General features: G+C 35.4%; 1 protein-coding gene across 2 annotated transcripts; it reads right to left on the bottom strand.

Annotated features, from left to right (window-relative positions):
• Positions 1-14,547: 14,547 nt before the first annotated feature.
• Positions 14,548-20,187, bottom strand: LOC109021532. 2 transcript variants are annotated; one of them, XR_002001100.2, is made up of 10 exons: positions 19,838-20,141; positions 19,622-19,702; positions 17,363-17,452; positions 17,043-17,209; positions 16,041-16,110; positions 15,614-15,693; positions 15,439-15,501; positions 15,230-15,306; positions 14,935-15,090; positions 14,548-14,849 (listed from the first exon to the last, which is right to left on the bottom strand). XR_002001100.2 is itself a non-coding variant. In XM_019004176.2 (9 exons), the coding sequence occupies exons 1-9, from the start codon at positions 19,913-19,915 to the stop codon at positions 14,990-14,992; spliced, it is 807 nt and encodes a 268-aa protein (XP_018859721.2). In that variant the 5' UTR covers positions 19,916-20,187; the 3' UTR covers positions 14,548-14,989. The 2 variants fall into 2 exon arrangements, 1 of the variants encoding a protein (XP_018859721.2); XM_019004176.2 differs by having other exon boundaries at positions 14,548-15,090; positions 19,838-20,187.
• Positions 20,188-23,377: the final 3,190 nt, after the last annotated feature.

Below are 23,377 nucleotides of genomic sequence, written 5' to 3'. Positions count from 1 at the left end.
ATTAATGGGTGTAAGAGAGCGGAAACTAAAGTGATCGGTAAGTTTTATAGATAAGAAAAGTTGGACTATGATCAACTATATATCTTTCTCCTTAATAAATTCATTTTGGTAGGGAGACCATCTAGACAAGCTTTCCAAATAAAAGTTGTGACAGAATTTAGAACCTCCGTCTTCCACAATGCCTTCCAAATAGGAGTCTCATTAACAACTCTAGAAGATTGTCCCATATTTCGAGCACTAATCTATTGTTGTAGATGATATGGACTTCGAACTGTAGACTGCCCACTTGTGGTTTCTTTCTAGACTTGTATGTCATCTCTTTGATAAATACTTGAAGGCATATAGGCAATCGAATTAGCTTCCTTCTGTTCAAATACTGAATATAAAAAGGGAGTGATTCCACCATAATGTATCTCGATCAATTAGTTCATTCACAAAAGCATCTTCACCTAATACATGCATTTGGGGATAGAACATAAGGGGGAGGAACTTCCATGAAGCTACTTATCTTTCCATACCTTCACTTGGTTGCCATTACCAACTTGCCAAATAGTAGCTATTAAGGAAGATACTCAATAAATCTCTCCACATCTCAATCCCATAATTTATGCTAAGCTTGATCACAAGAATTGCCTTCAATTCCATTCCAGACTTTATGCTAGTACTTGATTACAGGAATCGGTTTTTATTTTTATGTAATTAAATAGTTTCCATTCTTGCTGATTCGGTTTTTATTCTTTTGTAATTAAATAGTTTCCATTCTTGCTGTAAATACCATTCAGCTACAGATCATGTACTGTATTTATATACGGGTGTGAATAAAGATCAAGTTGAGGTTTTTCAAAACATTAGCAGTGCTATTTCTTATATGGTATCAGACGACCCAAAACTCTAACGAGACTCGTATCCTTTATCTCCCACATGGCTGCTCTTCCTGCAACCAACACCAATTCTTCTATCCTTACCATCAACGCTGCAACCTCCATAAATGAGAAACTTACTCCATCAACTTTTCCTCAATGGAGAGCACAATTTGAAGCCTTGCTAATTGGATATGACCTCATCGATTTTGTTACTGGAGCCCGTCCATGTCCACCCATCGATGCCACGAATTCCGACCAATCCAGAGCTGCGAACTCCCACTGGGTTCGTCAAGACAAATTAATTCTTCATGCCATACTTGCTTCCACCACCACCACTATAACCCCTCTTCTTGCTGCGTGCAAAACATCTCATCAGGCCTGGACGTCTCTTAATCGTCTCTATGCGGGAAAATCTCGAACACGTGCCATGCAACTCAAGGAGGATCTCACCTTGAGTACTCGTGGAAATCGTTCGGTCACCGAATTTCTTCATGGCGTCAAAATAATTGTAGATGAACTTGCAATTATTGATCATCCTGTCTCGAATGATGACTTGACTCTATACATCCTTAATGGATTGGGTCCTGAGTTCCGCGAAATTGCTGCTCCAATTCGTGCCCGTGAAACTTCTCTGAAGTTTGAAGAAATTCATGACCTGCTGGTAGGACATGAAAGCTACATTCGTCGGTTGGAACTTCAATCCACCGCTCCTTTGGTTGCTACGGCGCACTCCACTCATAGGCAAGAAAATACTTCCGTAATGCCTAAGCCCTCCAATCGTTCTTACAACAACAAAGGCCGTGTCAACAACAACACCAAAAGTGGGTCTTCCAATTCGGGCTTCCGTAAATATAAGCCCAAGTGTCAGTGGTGTAATCAAATGGGCCATACGGCCCGAAACTGTCCCAAGATGAACTCTGTTGAACCTACAGCAAATTGTACTTCTACCTCGCAAGAAAAAAATAAAAAATGGCTAGTTGATTCTGCGGCATCTCACAACATGACCACAAATCTTTCAAATATGTCCATTCACTCGGAATATGATGGTACCGATGAAGTGGTAATTGGTGATGGTTCAGGTTTGCCTGTATCTCATGTTGGTTCATTAAGTTTCTCTTTGCCAAATCGTGTATTTCATTTAAATGATACACTTTGTGTTCCCACCATTAAAAAAAATCTTATTTCTGTTCATCATTTCACAAAGCAAAACAATGTTTTTCTCGAGTTTCATCCCTCTTATTTTTTGGTGAAGGATCGGATCACGGGGGCAACATTACTCAAAGGTGAATGTGAAGATGGCGTGTACCCATTTCCAGAGAAACTAGCTATGCCTTCTAAAAATGCGGTTGCATATGTTCATGAACGAACTTCTCTTGATGGATGGCACAAAAGACTTGGTCATCCCTCATCAAAAATTGTTCACCAATTGATTAATGCTTTTTCATTACCCACAAATAAAAATGGGCATTCATCTCTTTGTTCTTCTTGTGCTCAAAATAAAGCTCATCGTCAATCTTTTAATTCTCATGGTCTCACTAGCACTGCTCCCATGGAATTAATTTATACTGATGTTTGGGGTCCATCTCATGAAATTGGTATTGATGGTTCGAAATATTACATCATTTTTGTTGACCATTTTACCAAATACATATGGCTCTATCCTATGTCCCATAAATCAAGTGTTCAATATATCTTTCCACAATTTCGAAATATTGTGGAAAATAGATTTAACACGAAAATAAAGAGCATTTATTCGGATAATGGAGGAGAATACATTGGGTTAAAATCTTATCTGTCTGTTCATGGCATTAGTCATTATACTACTGCTCCTCACACTCCTCAACAAAATGACATGTCTGAAAGACGACATCGTCATCTTGTTGAAACTGGACTTACACTTCTCACTAATGCTCACATGCCTATCTCATATTGGCCATATGCTTTTCAAACTGCAGTGTACCTCATAAATAGAATGCCTACTCTTGCGTTGCAAAATCAATCTCCATTTGAAATATTGTTTAAGCAAAAGCCCAACTACATAAAGCTTAAGCAATTTGGTTGTCTATGTTATCCTTTAACTCGGCCTTACAATACCCATAAACTCCAACCGAAGGCCCAACCGTGTCTCTTTCTGGGCTACTCTCTCTCAAAATGCATACATATGCATTGAGCCCAAAACCCGAAGGTTTTATCACTCTCGGCATGTGCTCTTTGATGAGGGAACTTTCCCTTTCGCCACTTCCAACCCTAAAATTCCAGATTCATCTTCTCCAATTTCGGGTGCTTCTAAATCTTCGGATGCTCCAAATTCCTTGCTGCAAATTCGCATGATTCCTGTTCCAGCTCATGATTCTCTCACTGTCAGTACCGCTTCTCATGCCGTAGATACCGTTTCTCCAGCTGTGGGTATCGTCTCTTCACAATCACCCGTGAATGAGTCTTCTCCTGCGACGACTTCACCACATGTAAGTGTTCCTTCCCCTTCCTTTTTGGTTTCGCAAACCATCCCAAATTTAGAAATGCGTGAACCTGATATACCTTCAAACCCTGATGTGCGTACTCACACAATGACCACCAGATCCATGAATCAAATCTATAAGCCCAAAAAGTTGTTCTTGGTCACTAAGCACCCCATTCCTCCTTCTATAGAACCCACGAGTGTCACTGAGGCACTCTCTGATTCACGTTGGCGTGATGCCATGTCATCTAAACTGACTGCTCTCTTGAAACATGATACATGGCAACTGGTTCCACCACCAAAACACTGCAATCTTATTGGTTGTAAGTGGGTGTTTAGGATTAAGAGACATGTTGATGGCTCTATTGATCGGTTTAAAGCAAGGCTTGTTGCAAAATGGTTTAACCAGAGACCTGGTCTTGATTACAAGGAAACATTCAGCCCTGTAGTTAAACCAGTCACCATACGTACTGTTTTAACACTTGCTGTAATGCATGGTTGGTCCTTGCGGCAGTTAGACGTAAACAATGCATTTCTTCATGGGCATCTCACGGAACATGTGTATATGAAACAGCCACCTGGGTTTCTGGATCCTGAAAACCCAACTCATGTCTGCTGTCTTCGAAAGGCAATATATGGTTTGAAACAAGCACCTCGTGCTTGGTACCTCGTGCTTGGTACTTTGCTCTCAAACAAGCATTGCTCGAGTTTGGATTTGTCAATGCAAAATTTGATTCATCACTCTTTGTTCTTTCTAAAGCCTCTATACTTGTTTACTGCCTGGTGTATGTTGATAATCTGATTATCACAGGAAATAACTCCACCATTGTAGCACATGTTATTGATCAACTTGGAAAAAAATTTTCTATCAAAGATTTGGGCTCATTACACTTCTTTCTTGGTGTCGAGGTTATTCCTACAAATGATGGTTTATTTTTATCTCAACACAAATACATCCGGGATCTTCTTGTTAAAACAAGTATGGATGGTGCCAAGGATGTCACAACACCTCTGTCCACTTCTGTTCCTCTCAAGCTGGTTGATGGCTCCTCAAAAGTTGATGCTACGGAATATCGTAAAGTTATTGGTGCATTGCAATACTTGTCATTAACTAGGCCTGATATCAGTTTTGCAGTAAATAAACTTTCTCAGTTCATGCACTGCCCAACAACGATTCACTGGACATCAACAAAAAGGTTGTTACGTTACTTGAAGAATACTATTTTTTATGGTATTAATATCACAAAATCAGTAAATCCAGCACTCACTTGCTTCTCGGATGCTGACTGGGCAGGCAGTTTGGATGACAGAAAATCCACATCAGCCTATCTTATTCTACTTGGCACAACACCCATTTCGTGGAGCTCAAAGAAACAACGTGCCATTGCCAGATCTTCAACCGAAGCTGAGTATAGAGCTCTAGCATCAACTGCAGCCGAGTCCATGTGGATACTCTCTTTGTTTCATGAAATGAAGTTTTCATTAAAACAAGCACCCATGCTACTTTGTGACAACTTGGGAGCAACTCACCTAAGCTTTAACCCTGTCCAGCACTCAAGGATGAAACATATTCAAATAGACATTCACTTTGTGCGAGATTTGGTTGAAAAGAATGCTCTACAAGTTCGACATGTTCATACAAATGATCAACTTGCAGATTTACTTACCAAGCCCCTTTCACGTCAACGTACAGAATATCTCAGAAACAAGATCGGCCTCACTGATGGGAGCCCGTTCTTGCGGGGGCGTATTAAGGAAGATACTCAATAAATCTCTCCACATCTCAATCCCATAATTTATGCTAAGCTTGATCACAGGAATTGCCTTCAATTCCATTCCAGACTTTATGCTAGTACTTGATTACAGGAATAGGTTTTTATTTTTATGTAATTAAATAGTTTCCATTCTTGCTGATTCGGTTTTTATTCTTTTGTAATTAAATAGTTTCCATTCTTGCTGTAAATACCATTAAGCTACAAATCATGTACTGTATTTATATACGGGTGTGAATAAAGATCAAGTTGAGGTTTTTCAAAACATTAGCAGTGCTATTTCTTATAGTAGCTTCCTTAAGTATGGCCATAGCAGAAGAAAAAAGACTTCTCCAAGTAAAAGAAGGTCTAACACCAAGAGAAGCAGCTATTAGTGAACCAGATGGATAATACTTTGCTTTGAAAATCCTCCTTGGAATGGAATGAGGTTGCTGAAGGATTCTCCAAAGTTGTTTGGCAAGTAAAGCTTTGTTAAAACAATCCAAATCTCTAAAGCCAAGGCCTCCAACAACTTTTGATTTTTTTATTTGATCCCAACCAATCCAATGCACCAGTATCTTTTGCATGAGAACTCCACTAGAATATCCTAATCGACCTATTTCTATCTTGATTCAACTGCTTTGCAATAGGGAAAAACTCATACAATACGCTGGTATAGCTTGAATAACAGTCTTGATTAACACCTCCTTCGGGATAAGAATCTAGTCTTCCAATTGTAGATACAATCCCAAACTCGGGTCTTGATGTGTTGAAAAGCCTTAATTCGAGATTTACCAACTAGAGCTGACAACCCAAGGTACTTATCAACATTTTTAGCTATGTTAATGCCAATAGTATCCTTAAGAACCTCTTTAATATCAGACTTGGTATTCTTACTAAAGAACAAATTTATTTATATTTAATTTTTGCCCTTAAGCCTTTTCATAAACATCCAATAGATGATGGATTCTGGACCACTCAATAAAGTTTACTTTATAAAATAGGATACTATCATTAGCATATCAGATAATGATATGATAGGGTGATAACCGATCACCTTGTCAAAGATCATGAGTGTTTTTGTTGGAGTACCATTGACCAATATTGAGTATGAGATAGAACATACACATTTCATAATAAGTAGAACCATCTTTTTGCAAAATCCATTTCCCTCATAACAACTCCCAAGGAAACTCATTCCATTCGATCATAAGCTTTACTCATATCCAACTTTAGCATCATGTATCCATCTCTACCTCTTAATACAAAGTTCATTGTGTGTAATGTTTCATATGCAACAAGTATGTTATCAGTTATTAACCCATCAGGTATAAATGCACTTTAAGTTGGAGATATATTTTGGAAAGCAGTGCTTAAGTCGATTAGCTAAAACTTTTGCCACAATCTTATATAAACATTACATGAGTTTATTGGGCGGAAATAAATTACCTTTTATGCCCCCAAGGACTTTAGGAATAAGAGTAATGAAGGTTGAATTGATAGAGTTTAGACTCTTATATGTATTCAGACATTCCAAGAGCGGCACAAATTTCATCACCAACCAAATCCCAGTTTCTTGATAAAAACAAGCAGCTACACCATTTGCATCAAGGGATTTCAATGGACCCATGCCAAAGAGAGCAGACTTTATTTCCTAAGTAGAGAAAGGAGACAACAGCTAGAGACGACCCCAAAAATTCTGACATCTTTATCAATTTAATCTAAAATTATGTAAAAAAATAAAAAAGACTATAAGATGTGAAATTAATTCTAAATATGTTTTATTCTCCATAAATCTTATATATATATATGCTCATTGATGCATCATGTAAATCCAATTTTTTTTTTTAATTTGATTTATTATGTTGTATGTACGTTTAAATTAGTTTAAAATATCATAATATAACTTTTCATGGGTCATTTTCTTTACCTTTCATTTTGAAAACTTAAGTTGAACAATATTTATAAGCCAAAAAATTTAAATAATGAACATTGTTAAGACAAGGTTTCGAAATAAAAATAAATTGAACGAACTTTTTCAGTTTTTAATATTGTTGAGCCAAGGTTTCAAGACGAAATAAGTGATGAATTTCTTATAAATTATTTTCTAGTCTATATTGAGAAGGAATATGAGAATTAATTATTTTTATTTGTTGAAAGAACGTTGAGATCAATTGGCATGTTAAATGTTTTTATTTTTTATTTGACATTCAAACTTTTTAATTTTTTTTTATATACAAACTTTTATATATCCTACGGATCCCCTCTACATAAATGATCCTAGCTTCATCCCTAACAACAACAAAAATTGTAAATTTATAAGAATCACTTTGTTAAATACCAAGCCATTTATCCAAAAGTTCTAGAACTATTTGATACTAATTTGGTTCAACTTCTAACCCTCAGGATTATAACATTCCACCACGTTTTTGAATCCGACGTCCAAGACAACCCACTATATCGACACTAACTTGGTGGTAGGCAGGTAGTCCTTTCCCTTTTGGCGGCATTACTCATCTATCAGTATTTAATGACTTAACATTATGCACATACATAGCACCAATGCATTTTAACTCGGCCTATAGGTCGCCCCTTCTATGACTTGAACTCGTGGCGTGGTCCCTGCTCTAATACCAATTGTTAAAAACCCAACCATTAATCCAAAAGTCATAGGATTGTTGAATACTAAATTCGTTAAACCTTTAACCCTTAGGATCATAGCATTCCTATAATAAACCCTAACTCAACTTAGGGTTTCATGTGGGGATGACATAAAATGAAGCATTGGGACTGAAGAGGAGACTTGAGTACTTAATATGATCTAAGTCAACTGGAACTGAAGCCAAGTATCTCTCAAATGGGCTGAGCACCTGGACTCGTGAGTGAGCCTTCTTATCTTAGTGTTTTTTGTAATAGATGGCTATGAGTCTATCCGTGGGCCTTAGTTTATTTTAGTTGGTTTGTATATTGAATTCAGACGAGCCTATGGCCTTTGTGTGGTCAGCACATGGCCTTTTTATCGTTTTGTTCATTTTCGTATTTCCTTGTAGTATATGTACTGAAGGTCTTGTCCTGTAACAGTATTATGGAATGTCAAAGATTTTTCTTCTCTTTCTCTCATTTTCTCTGTCATTTCCTGGAGGAGCTCTCTTAAAAGAGAGCAACCTATTACTTTTATTTTAATCAAGAGGTTCGTTAGAAAGTGATATCAGATAGACACTAGTCACTGTGATTATCAAATACATCAATGGCTGAAGGTACAAGACTAACGCAACTACAAGATGGGCTCAATGCCCTAAAGAAATCAATAGAGACACAGCACTAGGACCTACAAGCTCAATACCACAACCTGGAAACTAAAATTTTTGTCCTAAAAAGGCAAAATGACTCTATTGTTCAGCAACTTTTTGTCATCACATTAAAACTGCAGAAAAGATATTTGAACATTAGCCCTGGTGGGTCAACATCAGAGGGACACCTTTTGGAGGGTGAAACAAGCCCGAGGTAGGGAGGAGATGTGCAAGCAATGACTATTTGGCTCGATTTTCCAGTCTTCCATGGAGAAGACCCATCATGCTGGAACTACAAGGTACAACATTTTTTCACTTTTCATAATACCCTGCGACATCACAAATTAAAGTTAGCATCCTTTCATATGGAAGGAAAGACCTTAACCTAGTTCCAAAACCTTAAGGGGTCGGAATAATTGATTGATTGGGATGCTTTTATCAAGGAAATTTTGGTTAGGTTTGGACCAAATGCCTATGATGACCCCATGGAGTCCATTACTTGGTTAAGAAAGGGAAGAACAATTGAAAAATATAAGAGTAAGTTTGAAACTTTATCTAACAGGTTAAGGGGCTATCTGACTAATATAAATTAAGTTGTTTTCTCAGTGGGATGCGTGATGTGTTTAGACTTCCTATTAGGATGTTTAATCTACCAAACTTAATTTCTGCCTATAGCCTAGCCAAAATACAAGAAGAGAACCTAAACCTAGCCAAAAAACACAATAGATCTGGGCAAGTCTATTCCCCCGACCTTGGTATCATGAAGAAACCGAACTACCCTTGGGAGAAACCAACAAAACAGTTCCCAAACCAAACCTCCAAATCCAAAACACAAACCAATAGAAAATGAAAGATAGGAGAGATAAGAGTCTACGCTATTACTATGATGCTAAGTAAAACCCAGGACATAAATGTCAGAATTCTAAACTTTACCTGTTAGAAGAGGTGCTCTTTGAAAAGGAAGGTGAAGGTGGAATGGAGGAGAGTGTAAACGACCTAGTGGAGGAAATGGTGACAGTCACTGGTAATGAAAACCCAAAGAGATCTCTCTCCATGCGTTAATGGGGTTTCAAAACCTCAAAACCATGAGGGTGATGGGAAAAATTAGGGCTCAATGGGTAACTATCTTAATTGATATTGGATCTACACACAATTTTTTAGACCCAGCAATGTTAAAGGAGGTAAAACATCCCCTTAACCTTGCTAAGAAGGTTAGAATGAGAGTGGCAAGTGGGGAAGTAATCCCAAGTGAAGGGAAGTGCTCGGGGGTTAAGTTTCAAATTCATGGGACAACTTTTACTGTGGAGGTTCATGTGTTGGTCTTGGCAAGATGTGACATGGTTCTTGGAATCCAATGGCTCCAAGATTTTGGGGTAGTGTAGTGGGACTTCCAAAAACTAATAATGAATTCTTCTATTGGGGGAAATACAGTGAAATTGCAAGGTTTGACAACCTCTAAGTTGATTGAAGAGGACTCCCTCAACAAATTCAACAAGTTGAAAAAATAGGAGTACTCTTACAAGTGTTGGAAGGTAAAGATGGGGAATGTGAAGAGAAAAATATTGAAATACCAGTGACCATACAAGAAGTTTTGAATCAGTTTATAGTGGTATTTGAAGAACCTAAAGGCCTCCCACTCACAAGAACCCACGACCATGCCATAAATTTAATTCTAAACACCAAACTCCTTTCCACGAGACCTTATAGGTACTCGTATTTTTAAAAGGATGAGATTGAAATGATAGTTTAGGAATTACTAGCTTTAGGGGTTATACAGCCTAGTTAAAGTCCTTACTCCTCCCCGATGTTGTTGGTAAGGAAGGCGGATGGAACATGGAAGTTATGTGTGGACTATAAGGGGTTAAATGGGGTCACCATCAATGATCAGCTCCCTATCTCGGTGGTTGAAGAGTTGATGGATGAGTTGCATGGAACGATGACTTTTTCTAAACTAGACATTAAGTCTGGATGTCATCAAATTCGGGGTTAAGCCCAAAGATGTACACAAAACGGCCTTTAGGACCCATGATGGTCACTATGAATTTTTAGTTATGCCCTTTGAGTTAACTAATGCCTCCATCAACCTTACAAAGTTCGACGAACAAGGTGTTCCAATCCTATTTCAAGAAGTTTATTATCATATTTTTTTACGGAATACTAGTATATAGTAAAACAGAAGCTGATCATGTTGAGCACCTACTAGTGACACTAGAAACCCTGAAACATCACCAATTATATGACAAACTGAAACTCCTGAGAAGTCGCATCAATTGCGTTGTACTAGGTCTGTCCTTGTACATAACTTTCTCATTGAAAATCACGTTCTTGCTCCTGATGATTTTTGACTTTGCCCATCCCAGAATCAGTAGTCAAATGCCTCATATCAAGCTTGCCACGAGTTTCAAAATTAACATGAGCGTAAGAAACACAACCAAAAGTTCTAAGATGAGAAATTTTAACCTTTTTTTCTACTCCAAGCCTCCTCAGGCAATCTGCACTCTAATGAAGTTGATGCCTGATGGCTTTCGATTGATCAGGTAAATGGCAATGCTAATTGCATCGCCCAAAATGTAGCTAGTAGCCCAGCTGCGCTCAACAACATCATTCTGTTGTGGGTTCTTGGGGATAGTCTTCTCCATTATGATACCATGAGTTGCGCACTGCTCGTTGAATCCTCAATTAATATATTCTCCACCATTGTCAAAGCTCAAGCATTTTAGCTTTAGGTACATTTCTGTCTCAACTAGAGCTTTCCACTTCTTGAACGTGACGTAGTACTGAGAGCCTCCAAGAGACAACACCAAGAAAGGCCCCCACAAGTCTGTGTGTATGAGTTATAGCTTTCTTGATCTCAGTGCTCTACCACTATTCAAGAAACTGACATTTTTCGATTTTCCCAGTATTCAACTTTCCCGCGTGCCCAAAAATTATTTCGGTAGCTTACCTTTCAATAGCAGTTCTTTTATGCCCTTCGAACTCATATGGCCAAGTCTGTAATGCCACAACTCTGTGGTGCTCTCTATTGCAATGGTAGCAATGGTGTCACTCGATCTTGATGTTATGTACAGAGTACTAGTCTTCTTATCCCTAGTCAACAGAGATCACTATTGAATGGCCACAATCGTTGAGTTGTCCTACAGAGATCATATTTTTCTTCAGCTCGGGAATGTGTTTGACTTTTACTGTTAGAGAATACGATGTCAACGTCTCTCATTCCCACCACATTCAGTGCCTCTCCATCAGCCAAATACACATTCTCGAAGTCACCATCAACAAAGTTCTCCATGATTTTTTGGTGTGAAGAGGTGTGAAAGGAAAACCCCTTAATCCAGTATCCAATCATCGATCGAACTATGAGCTGCAAATAGTATTGCATCCTGTAATTCTTTAGTTGCCATGTTTGCACTGTCATTCTCCATATTCTTCAAATTTTTACAGTAACTTTTTATGTAACCAATCTTGCCATAGTTCCAGCAAGTCGCCTGTTGTCCAGGCCTTGGCTTGCTCTTGTCCCTATTCCTTGATTTTGATCTTCATTTGTTTGAGTTCATGTCATGTGTTCTCCTTAAATCATCAAGATCCAATGCGGAACTCGATCCCGAGGTTTGGCCGGATTCCCTCCTACACACCTTTAGACCATAGTCAAATAACGAATATCATCATATTTTAATTCGTCTTCCCGGCAGAAATACTAATAGTTATTCTCATGGCTTCCCAACTATTTGACGATGATGCCAACAGTATTAGTGCCCGAATATCATCATCATACTCAATTTCAATAGAATATAATTTGTTGGTGACAGTATTGAACTCATTTAGATGTTGGGCAACATACGTACCTTTTGTCATCTTTAGATTGAATAACTTCTTCATTAAGTGTACCTTATTATTCACAGACGAATTTTCTTACATACCTGACAAAGCCGTCATGAGATCCACTGTGGTATTCTCCTTGATAACATTGTGTGCAACTGATCTCAACAGGGTCAGTCGAATAACCTCCAGGAGCTATCTATCTAACAGGTTTCAATCAGTATCCTCCATGCTGTTCGACTTCTTCCCCAATAGTGGAAAATGTAGTTTCTTCCCAATTCCCATAGAGGTAGTCCTCTATCTGCATCCTCCATTATCCGAAATCTGTGCTGTCAAACTTCTCGATCATAGATACGTTCACTTCTTCCCCTACCATCGTTCTCCCTCAGACTCAAACCTTGGCGCTGATACCAGTTGTTATGAAAATGGTGATAGAAAAGTTAAAAGTAAATAAGAAAATAAACATACGACATATAAGTAACGTGGTTTAGCAATGTGCCTATGTCCACAAATATGCAGAGGACTTTGTTATACTGAGGAATCACAAAATACACTTTGGGGCGAAATGTTTTTGTTTAGTCGGCCACACTATTCATAGCATTTATAGGATTACAAGATGAAAGTTCTAATTTTTACTTTTTTGAGATATTTGCTCGAGCAGAGGCACGTCTCAAATGAACTCTCTGTCTGATGGTCGCTCGAGTGACCTATCAAGCGAGATTCGAGTGAACTCTTTGCTCTTTACTCGAGCTACCGGTCGCACAAACATGGAGCAAACTTTCTGTCTGGCGCTTCTCGAGTGAAAAACAATGCCAAAGCCTACCGGCCCAAGCCTACGCAACATTGCACAAGCCTCGTTGAAAATCCACTCAAAAATTGTAACGAAACCTTATTGGGCCGCCATGACAATAAACCAGGCTCCACAAACCCAATATAGGAGCCCCACCTAATACATGATATATGATGCTTGTTTCTTTCTTTATTTCTTTTTCTAATCATCAACCAGAAAATGGTCTTTATCATTGAAAAAAAAAAAAAACCTTCATTGTGACGGCCATTATAAAATTTCAGATGTTTTGGGCAAGAATAACGGCTTGCTTCCTCAAAACATTTAGTGTACTCCCTTTTGGTTTGGTGAACAATTATTGTCTTACCTGAGTTTCCAATGTTTATGTTCTCAAAATGCTTACATGACTGCCCTTCTATTTTCTCAGTTGAAAGATTTTGTGTAGAACCAACCATTGGCATATGAGACCAAGATTGGGGATAAAGTTTTTCGAAGGCCTGGAGATCCTCCATTAGAGGAAGTCCTTGAAAATCTTGAGAATGAGACGAACAATGTGGGTAGTAATGCTAGTCCTAAAGAGAATGACAACCTTAAAGAAGAGTTGTAGTTAGACCAGTAATCTTCCTGGTGTGCAACTAGTAATTGATTAATGCTGTTTTCATCGACTTTGTAGTCTCTTATTGTATCACCTTTGAACCAGTTCAAGTTTGTCATTAATTTAATGTGACCTTTTCTTCAATCTCATGCTTCTTGGCTCCACTCATGTTAAGCATCATAAGATGATTTTATTTTCTTTTAAGGATTTTGATTATTAGATTATTTTCCTTCATGGCCATAAATGGCTAGCTCTTGCAAATATGAGCCTTACTATGCATATCAGTTAGGGAGTAGATGCAAATGGCTGGGCAGACACCTCCTGTTCTTTCACTTCGTTCCCAAAACTACCCAAATTATCCATCAAACCCTTAAACTACCAAATTTTAGCAATTTACGTACTCGATCAAGATCTTTAAATCTAATGTTAAAATCGATGAAAAATACAGCATTTGAGACAATCATAACCCTTCATAGTCTGGGCCATCTCGCTTTACTCGAACCATGCCATTTAACAGCTTAAAATTGAATCTGCTAGTAGAAAAGACAAGCGGATGTGAATCTATGCGTTGGAAGTAGTAATCATAGTATATGTGAGGGGATTTCAAGTAATTAACGTAACATTAAACATGGTTTGGCTATTAAGAATATTTTTAAATATTCATAAATAGTAATGAAATAGTTTATAAATAATAATAAAATAATTAGAATTAAAATGTTTTATTAGATTTTAAAAAAAGAGAAAAAAATTGAATAAAAATATTATAAAATTAAAAAAAATAATTGAATATAATTTTTATTTAGAAGTTTGGAAAAGTTGTATATGATTTTGTATTTTGTTTGGAGATTTGAAAAAAAAAAAAATTTAAATGATGTTTAGAAATTAAATATCTGAGAATACCTCAAATGTTTTTCCAAACGAGCCCTAACATTGAAATGGTACAAACTGATGAGGTAAATTTTCAAGCATCCAATCCATATATGTACGTGGTTAAGAGTATCTAAATTGGTTGGAATCATCGCATTTCTTTCCATAGATGTGACACTTAAAGTTTGCCTCCTTCTGTATAATTGTACGTTCTCATAGACTGTCTGTCATATGCAATGGACTATCTTTTGCGCATGATAATGTTGGCTTCGTAATTACAATCCCCTCAACTAGGAGACCATGAACCAGTTGAATGACCATAATCAAAATCTAACAATTATTTGTGCATGATCATGCTAACTCCTCTGTAATTCAAAGTTCCTTTATTTCTCAAATACCTCTGATATTTTAGTTAATAGTACAACCTGAAAGAAAAGCAGAACGAATTTCTGAATTTATTAATCATAACAATATGGCACCATGTATGAGAGAGGGAGATTTTCTAATCACCTGCATGAAATGGGTATTCGATACTTCGACAGGCAACAATAAAAAGAAAGGATGGTTATTTCAGCTTCTTGGTAAAGTCAGAGAGCTGAAGAAGATGAACCCTGGGAATGGTAGCAGCTTCATCTCTCTCTTTTTGAGTGTTGTACCCCCAATCCCCTGCCCCAAATAACCCAGCTTAGGACTCAAATCCCCAACAATTTTACCAAAATAATGCATGCCAAAGAAACCAAAAGCAACAAGGAAGAAGTAAGAGAAGATCACGATGGATGCTGATCAGAGAGAGATGAGAGATTACCGAGATACAAATTCCATCCATCTAGTTCGGGCTCTTTGATGACATTCTTTAGGGTTGCTAGTCGATCTTCCACAAAGCTGGTTAAAATGGAGTCAATTGATTTTGGTTCAGTTCAACTTTTTTTTTTTTTCAGGCAAATACAATTACAACAGAACAATTTTATGTCATGTGTTTATATGACAAACCACGTAAGCAACTAAGAAACTTACTGTAGAGTCAATCCTTGGTGCTCAGGTTTCTTTTGAAGCTGCTTCAGCACTTCTACCTTGGGACTGGAAAGAGTATTTGGAACGATAGGGAAGGAAAAAGAAGAAATACATATGTGTTACTAACAAAAGAATAGACAAAGTTCCCTTAACCAAAGAAATGAGTGGGCCTTCTAACCCAGTTCCAAGGCCATATATTCTCTCGGAAGGTATTGTTACTCCTGCAAGCTCTCGCAGTAAAGCATCTGCAAATCGGCTCTGAAATGGGCAGAAGGAGAGGGGTGGATGACATGTAAAAATATCTACTATTTCTAAGGATGAAATTTTACAAAGCATATCTCACTATCCCACTATCATCTCACTATGCTAATGTGGATTTTCTTTTTTGATAAGTCGCTATGCTAATATGGAACTGTCAATTAACTATTCAAGGGTTATGGATAATGCCAGACCAGCAGAACAAGATAGAAGAGGGATGGGAGGTATAGTATATAGCATCTTTCTTTGCAAAACAGGAAAGATCAATCTAAACAAAAATGTGAGGCATTGAAGCTGCTCTAGTGGCATAAGTGGTGTCTCCTTACGGAGGGAAAAAGAGGTCATACCTGTTTCGTGGTAACTATATACAACTTCGAGCTTGCAAATTTCAGTGCATCAGGAACACCTGGATAGAATCTGGAGAGATACATCCGACACTCAATTATGGAAATTTTTTGACAATAGCAATAAAAAATTATTGGATTTACAATATGCATGTATTTGGGGAACATTACTTGAACATATTCTTAATTTGGATTAGGCACAAATCTATTGAAGCAAAACCCTTCATGTCCTATACGATATACCCCCTCCAGAAAAGGGGGGTTGTTTGAGATGAAACCTGAATAGCCAAAATGTGCATAAAGAAAGACTAGCACTGCAAAAGACCCAAAAATAAACAAGACAAAAAAAAGACATTCTGAAAGTCAATATCAATGAACTCGTAGAAAGATGCCAATGATCCAAAGTAGATGTACTTCCAACTGTAATGAGTAGAGTATGCACCATTTCTTAAAAGAGATTGTAAGCATTGTACATTATTCCCTAATGCAACTTCTGATTACCCACAAGTATGCAAATTTCACAAGCAAACAACTGAATTGGTTTAAAACTCAAACTTGGTAAGCCCTGCCAAGAGATGCCAATAATCCAAGAGATTTTTTTTTTTTTTGATAAGTAATAAGAAATTTTATTGATATAAAGATAGGCATAAGCCAGGTACACCTGCCAATAATCCAAGAGATACTATGTCCAAGCATAACCAGTATGCTTCATAACTTAAAAGAGATTGATCACTTGTATAATATCCCCTTAATGCAACTTTCTTCCAAGAGTCAAAACATTTCCTACAAAGGTTTCTTCAATCTCCATGCAACTTTAACTTTTTCTTCGCATTTTTCTTCTTCTTTCATGGATTGAGTGTAAGGTTAAAAACTTAAAAGTAACTTGATAAGGAATTTCCAAAATTAAATGATCACAAGGTACCCTTTTTCATTACTTTACTCTTTCTCATCGTGTGTTTACAAGAGAAGTTACATGATCAATCCCATCTCAAAAAGCTTGATTACCTATTTGCACCAATCCAAGTTCTCAAGTCCTTCTCCAGCCATTCGTCTCTAACCTTTCCGAAAAGATCCACCAGAGCATCCTTTTTCTCATCCCATTCTTCCATTATGACAGGTTTTAACTTCGACCAATTCTCCAGTATACCATCGACTGTGAGTCCCTCTGAAACCTTGCAGATAGAAGCACAATCATCAAAACCATGAATGCCAGGTTGAGTCTAAGAAATTGAAGATCAGTGCTGTTGTGTTCAAGAATAAATGATGATATGAGTGCCCCTATCTGATGGACAGTTCATATTAGAGTCAAGTGCATGTATACCCACCGATGACTTCCGTATGGCAGGTATTCTCATCTCCAGTAATAACCTCACAAGTAAGAGATTTTCATATCCAGTTTCCCCCACAGGTCGAACCTGCCATAGTGTAAGACAGGAATCCATTCAAGATCACAATAATTCGTATATCACCTTCTCCAATAGAAAAAAAAAATAACAAAAAGAACAAAATTAAAGCAGCTTATTGTTCTTACTTTGCAATTCCCTCTCAGTTCAGAAGGATTTCAACAATCACCAAAACAAACTGGTGTGTGTGTGTCATATTCTTCACTTTATGCTAAATGTGAAAATAAATTCGAGACAATCATTTGAAGTGAATACATTATGGCCATCATGGAGAGTAATTGATCACCATAATTTGTATATCACAACGTTCTTTATAATAGCATGAGAAAAAAACTGATTGTTCAGGTGTTGAACTTTTGATAGGAAAGGAAAAAGAAATCACAATCTTAAAGGACGCTTGGCACATATAATGGAATAGCTTTTCCATTTGTTTAAATGACAAGGAATAGCTGTTCAATAGGGAATAGTCATTCCTTAACTATTCCTGGGGTATTGAAAATATTTTTTTCAAAACTTGATTAAAAAAAATGAAAGGGTGGCTACCACCACAAACTCATTCCCTCATGGGCCCATGGCTTTGTGCAGTAGTTGGCCACTTTTTTCCTTTTTTATTGTTTGGTTTCCAAAAAATAGATTAGGTGGTTATTTTAGGGAAAAAAATTAGGGCTGGAGTATTCTAGAAACTTTAATCTAATTCAATCAAGACTTCATGTATTGTCACCAAACAAAAGCATAGTAATGTCCATTTTAATTCCAGCCCATTCGAGTACCAAATGTACCCTTAGTTATGAAATCAGGTGAGAAAGTAAATGGCATCTTCAAATAGGATGAATCAACAAATGATTATCAAGTATCAATTATAAGGTATCATCAACTACGACGCTAAGGGTGGTAGCTCAACTAGAGGGAAGTCTAAAGGGAGCGCATTGTGAAGACAGGAAACAAGGGGTTGGGGTTGGGGTTGGGGTTGGGGTTGGGTTTTCGGGTAGAGTTTTAGTTCTACGGGAAACAAGGGGTTGCGGTAGGGCTTGGTGTATTTTCCGTTGTTTTTTCAAGGGCTTTTTGGGTCATTAAGGGCTTCTAATATGGGCAAAGTGTTTTCTTGTATACATTCAGTGTACTTGGTTACTCCTTTTGATATATATAATATTTTTACTTATCAAAAAAAAATTATAAGGTATCAAGTCTAAAAACACTAACCAATATTCTCATTATAATTTCATTTTAGGAAAGAGATAGAGAGAAGAGTTTGAATAAAAATTCAAAAAAGACAGTAAGGGCAGGTTTGGGGCACAAGACAAAATACAAAATTCTCATATCATCTCATCATTACACCTTTTTCAAATTTCCATACAAAATATAATAAACAATTTAACTTTTTCAAATCCCAATACACCTTTTTCAATTTCCAAAACAATAATAATATTAAAACATAATATTTTAAACACAAAACAAAACACAAAATTCTCATCTTACCCTCCAAACCTGCCCTAAATGAAGCTGGGCTCTATATTCTATATACAACCAGTCCTTTTGCGTAAAGAACCATTAGATTGCCAAAATCATAGAGTTTAGTTCTAGCTAGTTGGAATAATATGAACTACTATGAGATCTGGGTTCATCTATGTGTTTTCCTTGACGTTTGAATTTAAAATTATCACCCAAAATATGAGCACTCTAGAAATAGGACCTATCTGATAGTTCCCATCACTATCATAAGCCCTTTTCCCCATTTTACATTAAAAGTTTCTTTTTTCCTTTCTCTCAATTCTCAAATCACTTTGCTTCCATCCTATGAATCCCAAAATAAAAACAAAGACTTTGCTTCTATATCTTGAGCCAAAATTTGTTATATAGCCGTTGTATTGTTCAATCATCCATGAATAACTATTAATCTCTACCTCTGAGTTCCATGAGATAAACCACACTATAAGTCTTTTTTTTTTCTCTTCTTTTTCTGGAACAACCAAACGTTTACTGAAGTAAATCAGGAATCAAAGAAGTTCAGCTCAGTATTAATTTCCGTCGCATGAATTAGCTGTTTCATCGCAGGTCTATATCAATTTCCTAAAATGTTTTTCTCAACGAATAACTCTCTTGCCAGTATAATCAGCTGATTTAAAATTTTCATCGTACGAATGCGTATAGTTTCATGGAAAAAAAGATAGCGTTGGAGCTTACTATATACATCTGATCAACAATCCAATCCTCCGTGGTCGAGTCTACTCCGTCGAATAAAGTAGGCCATTTCACTTTAGCAGCCTACGAGCATTTAGCAAAAGCAAATAGCAAAAAATCACGATAACTAAAAATCCAAGATATTATCTCTTTTTTTTTTCTCGGATTTTCTTAGCAATCAAAGGAATAATTTGAGAGAGCGAGAGAGACAGAGAGGACCTTGACAGCAGAAAGAGAGCTCTCTCCGCAACTATCACAGAGAACTCCATCGAAGTCTAGGGCGTATAGATCCCCCATTTCTTCTTTCTGGCACACTCTCGCCCTTGCAAATTATATCTCTTTTTATTTGAAGATAAATGTATGAATTTTCTTAATTTTCTCTCTTGTCTGATCCGCTGGGAAGACTCGAAGACGACGAAATCAAGTCGCACCACGTATTGAAGTATATTCCCTCTGGACCAAAAGAAATAGAGTGGCTCTACAGCAACCTGAGGGATCCCGTCGGCGGCGGGTAGGACTAACTAGTCTGTTCGGACTGTAAATAATTAGTCTGTTCGGACTGTAAATGAACTAATCTATCAGATAGTTCACTCAGTATATATCCGGTTAAATTTGAATGAAATTCGAGTCTTGAAAAAAAAATTCATCCGTAAAAGTAGGTACTCACTCAATTAGTAAATAATACATACTCGAGTTGACTCGTTAAGGCCCACTCGTTTATGTCTGAGTCGACTCGTTAACTCGACTCGATTTAAACTCATTCATATATTGATAAATATATACGTATACATATATATATATACATATTCATATGCATTAGCTAATAACATAAGTATAGTACTTTTATAATTAAATATATAATATGTAATCTAATTATTTATGTTTATATATTGAATATACTTCATAATTATATTTTATCATTTATATAATAATTAGTCGATAAGATTTAATAATTTCATATACTAGAATGTGTGAATCATATATGAAATAGATATATGCTATCTTATTATGTGTATATATTAATAATATATGTAGGCATATAATATATTATTATTATGGATAAATATCAACAAGTTAAATATTAATTATTTATAAATTTTTAAAATCTTATAATTCAATATTAGGTTTTTATTTTTTTATTTATCTAATTTATTAATTATTAAATCTTACTCAAAAAATAAAAATTATGAGTTCAGCTTATCGAGTTGAGCTCGAATAAAGAATAAATAAAAATCTTAAGCTCAAGTATTTTGAGTCGAGTTGAGCTCGGCAAGCTAAAGACCGGCTCTACTCGGTTCGATTATATCCCCCGACAGTGCAAATTTTTATTTTATGTTTTGTTTTTTTTCATGTGTTTTTTAATACTTTTAAATATTTAAAAAAACATTTCTTTAATCACTAAGTAAAAAAAATCACAGTCAGGAGCACCTATGTGTGGGTTTAGCATTTCTCAAAGAAATATTCATTACATACAAAGGAAAGAAGAATGATAAAATAATGATAAATAATAAGATGGTTAGGAGCAATACTCGTAGATATGGTTTCGTATGATATATTAGATCTATTTTATAATAAAAATAATTTTATAATTCAACGTATTATATCAAGCCACATCAATTTATATATTTGTTTTTATAAAATTTCTTTGTAACTAAAGTATTTCTCTTACTCGTATACAAATATCTTTATGATCAATTGGTCACTTGGTCACGTTGTTTTTATTAAGTTTTGTTATTGTCACTTGTGAATATTGGTAGTTTTTAATCATTGTTGGATTTAATTTAAGGCCTTATGCAAAGGTCTTTTGGATTAAATGGCATAAGACCGGTCTAGGTTTGAACCCTCATCCCCGTATCAAAAAACATTTAATGGTATGTTGGTTCTATCAAAATATAAGTTTGTAAATAAATTTTTTTATTTTTTTATTATGTCATATTTACTCACACATATAATATAATATAATAATAGATGAATGCTTGAATTGTGAAACTATTTTCATTATGACGTAAATCTAACTTATCACATTTAAGCACATCAATTTGTAAATTTATTTTGTAAGTTCTTTTTGTGAACCTATGGTAAAGCTCTAATATAATATAAAAATGTGATACTCCATATTGAGTGATGGGTGTCAATAATCAATAATGTATGAGATCTCACATTATTTAGTACAGAGAAGTTCTAACTCTCTATTATACTTTTTTTTATACAAAAGGAGTGAGAGGTTTCAAGTTTAGGTTTTTCATTTGGAGAACTGGGTCATATGTCATCAGACTATCAGACTTTTGGCTTTATTATACTTGTAATAGAGTTTTGATTATACTATTAACTAGTCCTCTTAAAATATTAGCTCCAATGTAGCTTGAATCTTTTCTTAGAGTGCTACAAAAACTTTTAATATGCGGCTAAGCAAGAGAGCAGGTATTCTTACTAGGGAGTATGGTGAATTTTCTTCGTTACTCATACAAGATTTCTTCATCATATAAGATTTCAAATTCTTGGTTTTCAATTTTCAAGAAATTTGATCATCACCTATTTATTCGTCATATATATTGTAACGTTGTAACGCCCTGTACTTGAGGATAAACCTTTTTACATGATATATGGAAATATAGACTCCCAACAATACAGACATAACTCCAAATGACACATTGAAATGGCTCTATAAGAGCATTCTCATTGGCTTGGGCAAATGCGTCTTCAAAATTTAGCCAATATCACACTTTTTTACATTTGCCTATTTCATTTAAATTCAATCCCCACATTAGATTAGCCATTCACATTCTATATAATAATAAAATATTATTATTTTAATAATTAATTAATTAAATTTATTTTTATCACATTTTATAGTTCTACCAATTAAATGTTAATAATAATTATATTCTAATTAAATTAATATTAAAAAAATTATTATTAAATGTTAATAATAATTATATTCTAGTTAAATTAATATTAAAAAAAGTATTATTAAATGTTAATAATAATTATATTCTAATTAAATTAATATTAAAAAATTTTTTATTAAATGTTAATAATAATTATATTCTAGTTAAATTAATATTAAAAAAGTATTATTAAATGTTAATAATAATTATATTTTAATTAAATTAATATTAAAAAAGTATTATTAAATGTTAATAATAATTATATTCTAAATGTTAAATGTTAATTATATTCTAATTAATTTAATTTGTTTGCTTGGAGTGAGAAATTAGTATTTTAATATTTGGAGAACCAATTATGGTTCTCTATATTTGGCCAATGACTGTAGCAAAAATGTAAATTATTTTGAAGATGGTCAATTCAATGTAGAGTTTTTTTATACAAATTATCTAAATTTTAGATAATTTTCTCATTTGGCCAAGCCAATGAGAATGCTCTAACATGTGAAATTCAAATATTAAAAAATATACTATCCTCCACAAAGACATCATTGTACTCCGCCAATACAATTAATAAAGAATTTCATAAAATCTCAATAAAAGCGTTAGTATCCCAAATTACCAATCCAAAAGAAAGTGACAAATTTTCTAAATAGCACCCTTTAAAACTTTTGTACCCTTTGACACTTATTTCAATCTGTTGATACATTTGTGTCTCTAAGTTACTTATTCCATTACACTCAACTAAACCCGCCCATGCTTACTATTATTGGTTCTCAGTTGAAATATCAAAATTATCTAAAACATATTGAAGGTAATTGGATGAGTTATCAATAACTCAGTAAGCAGTAAATATATACTAATGTGCAAGCAT

The sequence above is a fragment of the Juglans regia genome, chromosome 7, assembly GCF_001411555.2.
Source record: "Juglans regia cultivar Chandler chromosome 7, Walnut 2.0, whole genome shotgun sequence".
Lineage (NCBI taxonomy): Eukaryota > Viridiplantae > Streptophyta > Magnoliopsida > Fagales > Juglandaceae > Juglans > Juglans regia.
This window is presented reverse-complemented; position numbering and strand designations above follow the sequence as displayed.

Coding starts and splice junctions, on each gene's coding strand:
- LOC109021532 (XM_019004176.2), bottom strand. CDS start 19,915: ATGGGGGATCTATACGCCCTAGACTTCGATGGAGTTCTCTGTGATAGT. Junction 19,703..19,837: donor GCTCTCTTTCTGCTGTCAAG/GTCCTCTCTGTC, acceptor AAATGCTCGTAG/GCTGCTAAAGTGAAATGGCC. Junction 15,502..15,613: donor ATATATGGCCTTGGAACTGG/GTTAGAAGGCCC, acceptor TACTCTTTCCAG/TCCCAAGGTAGAAGTGCTGA.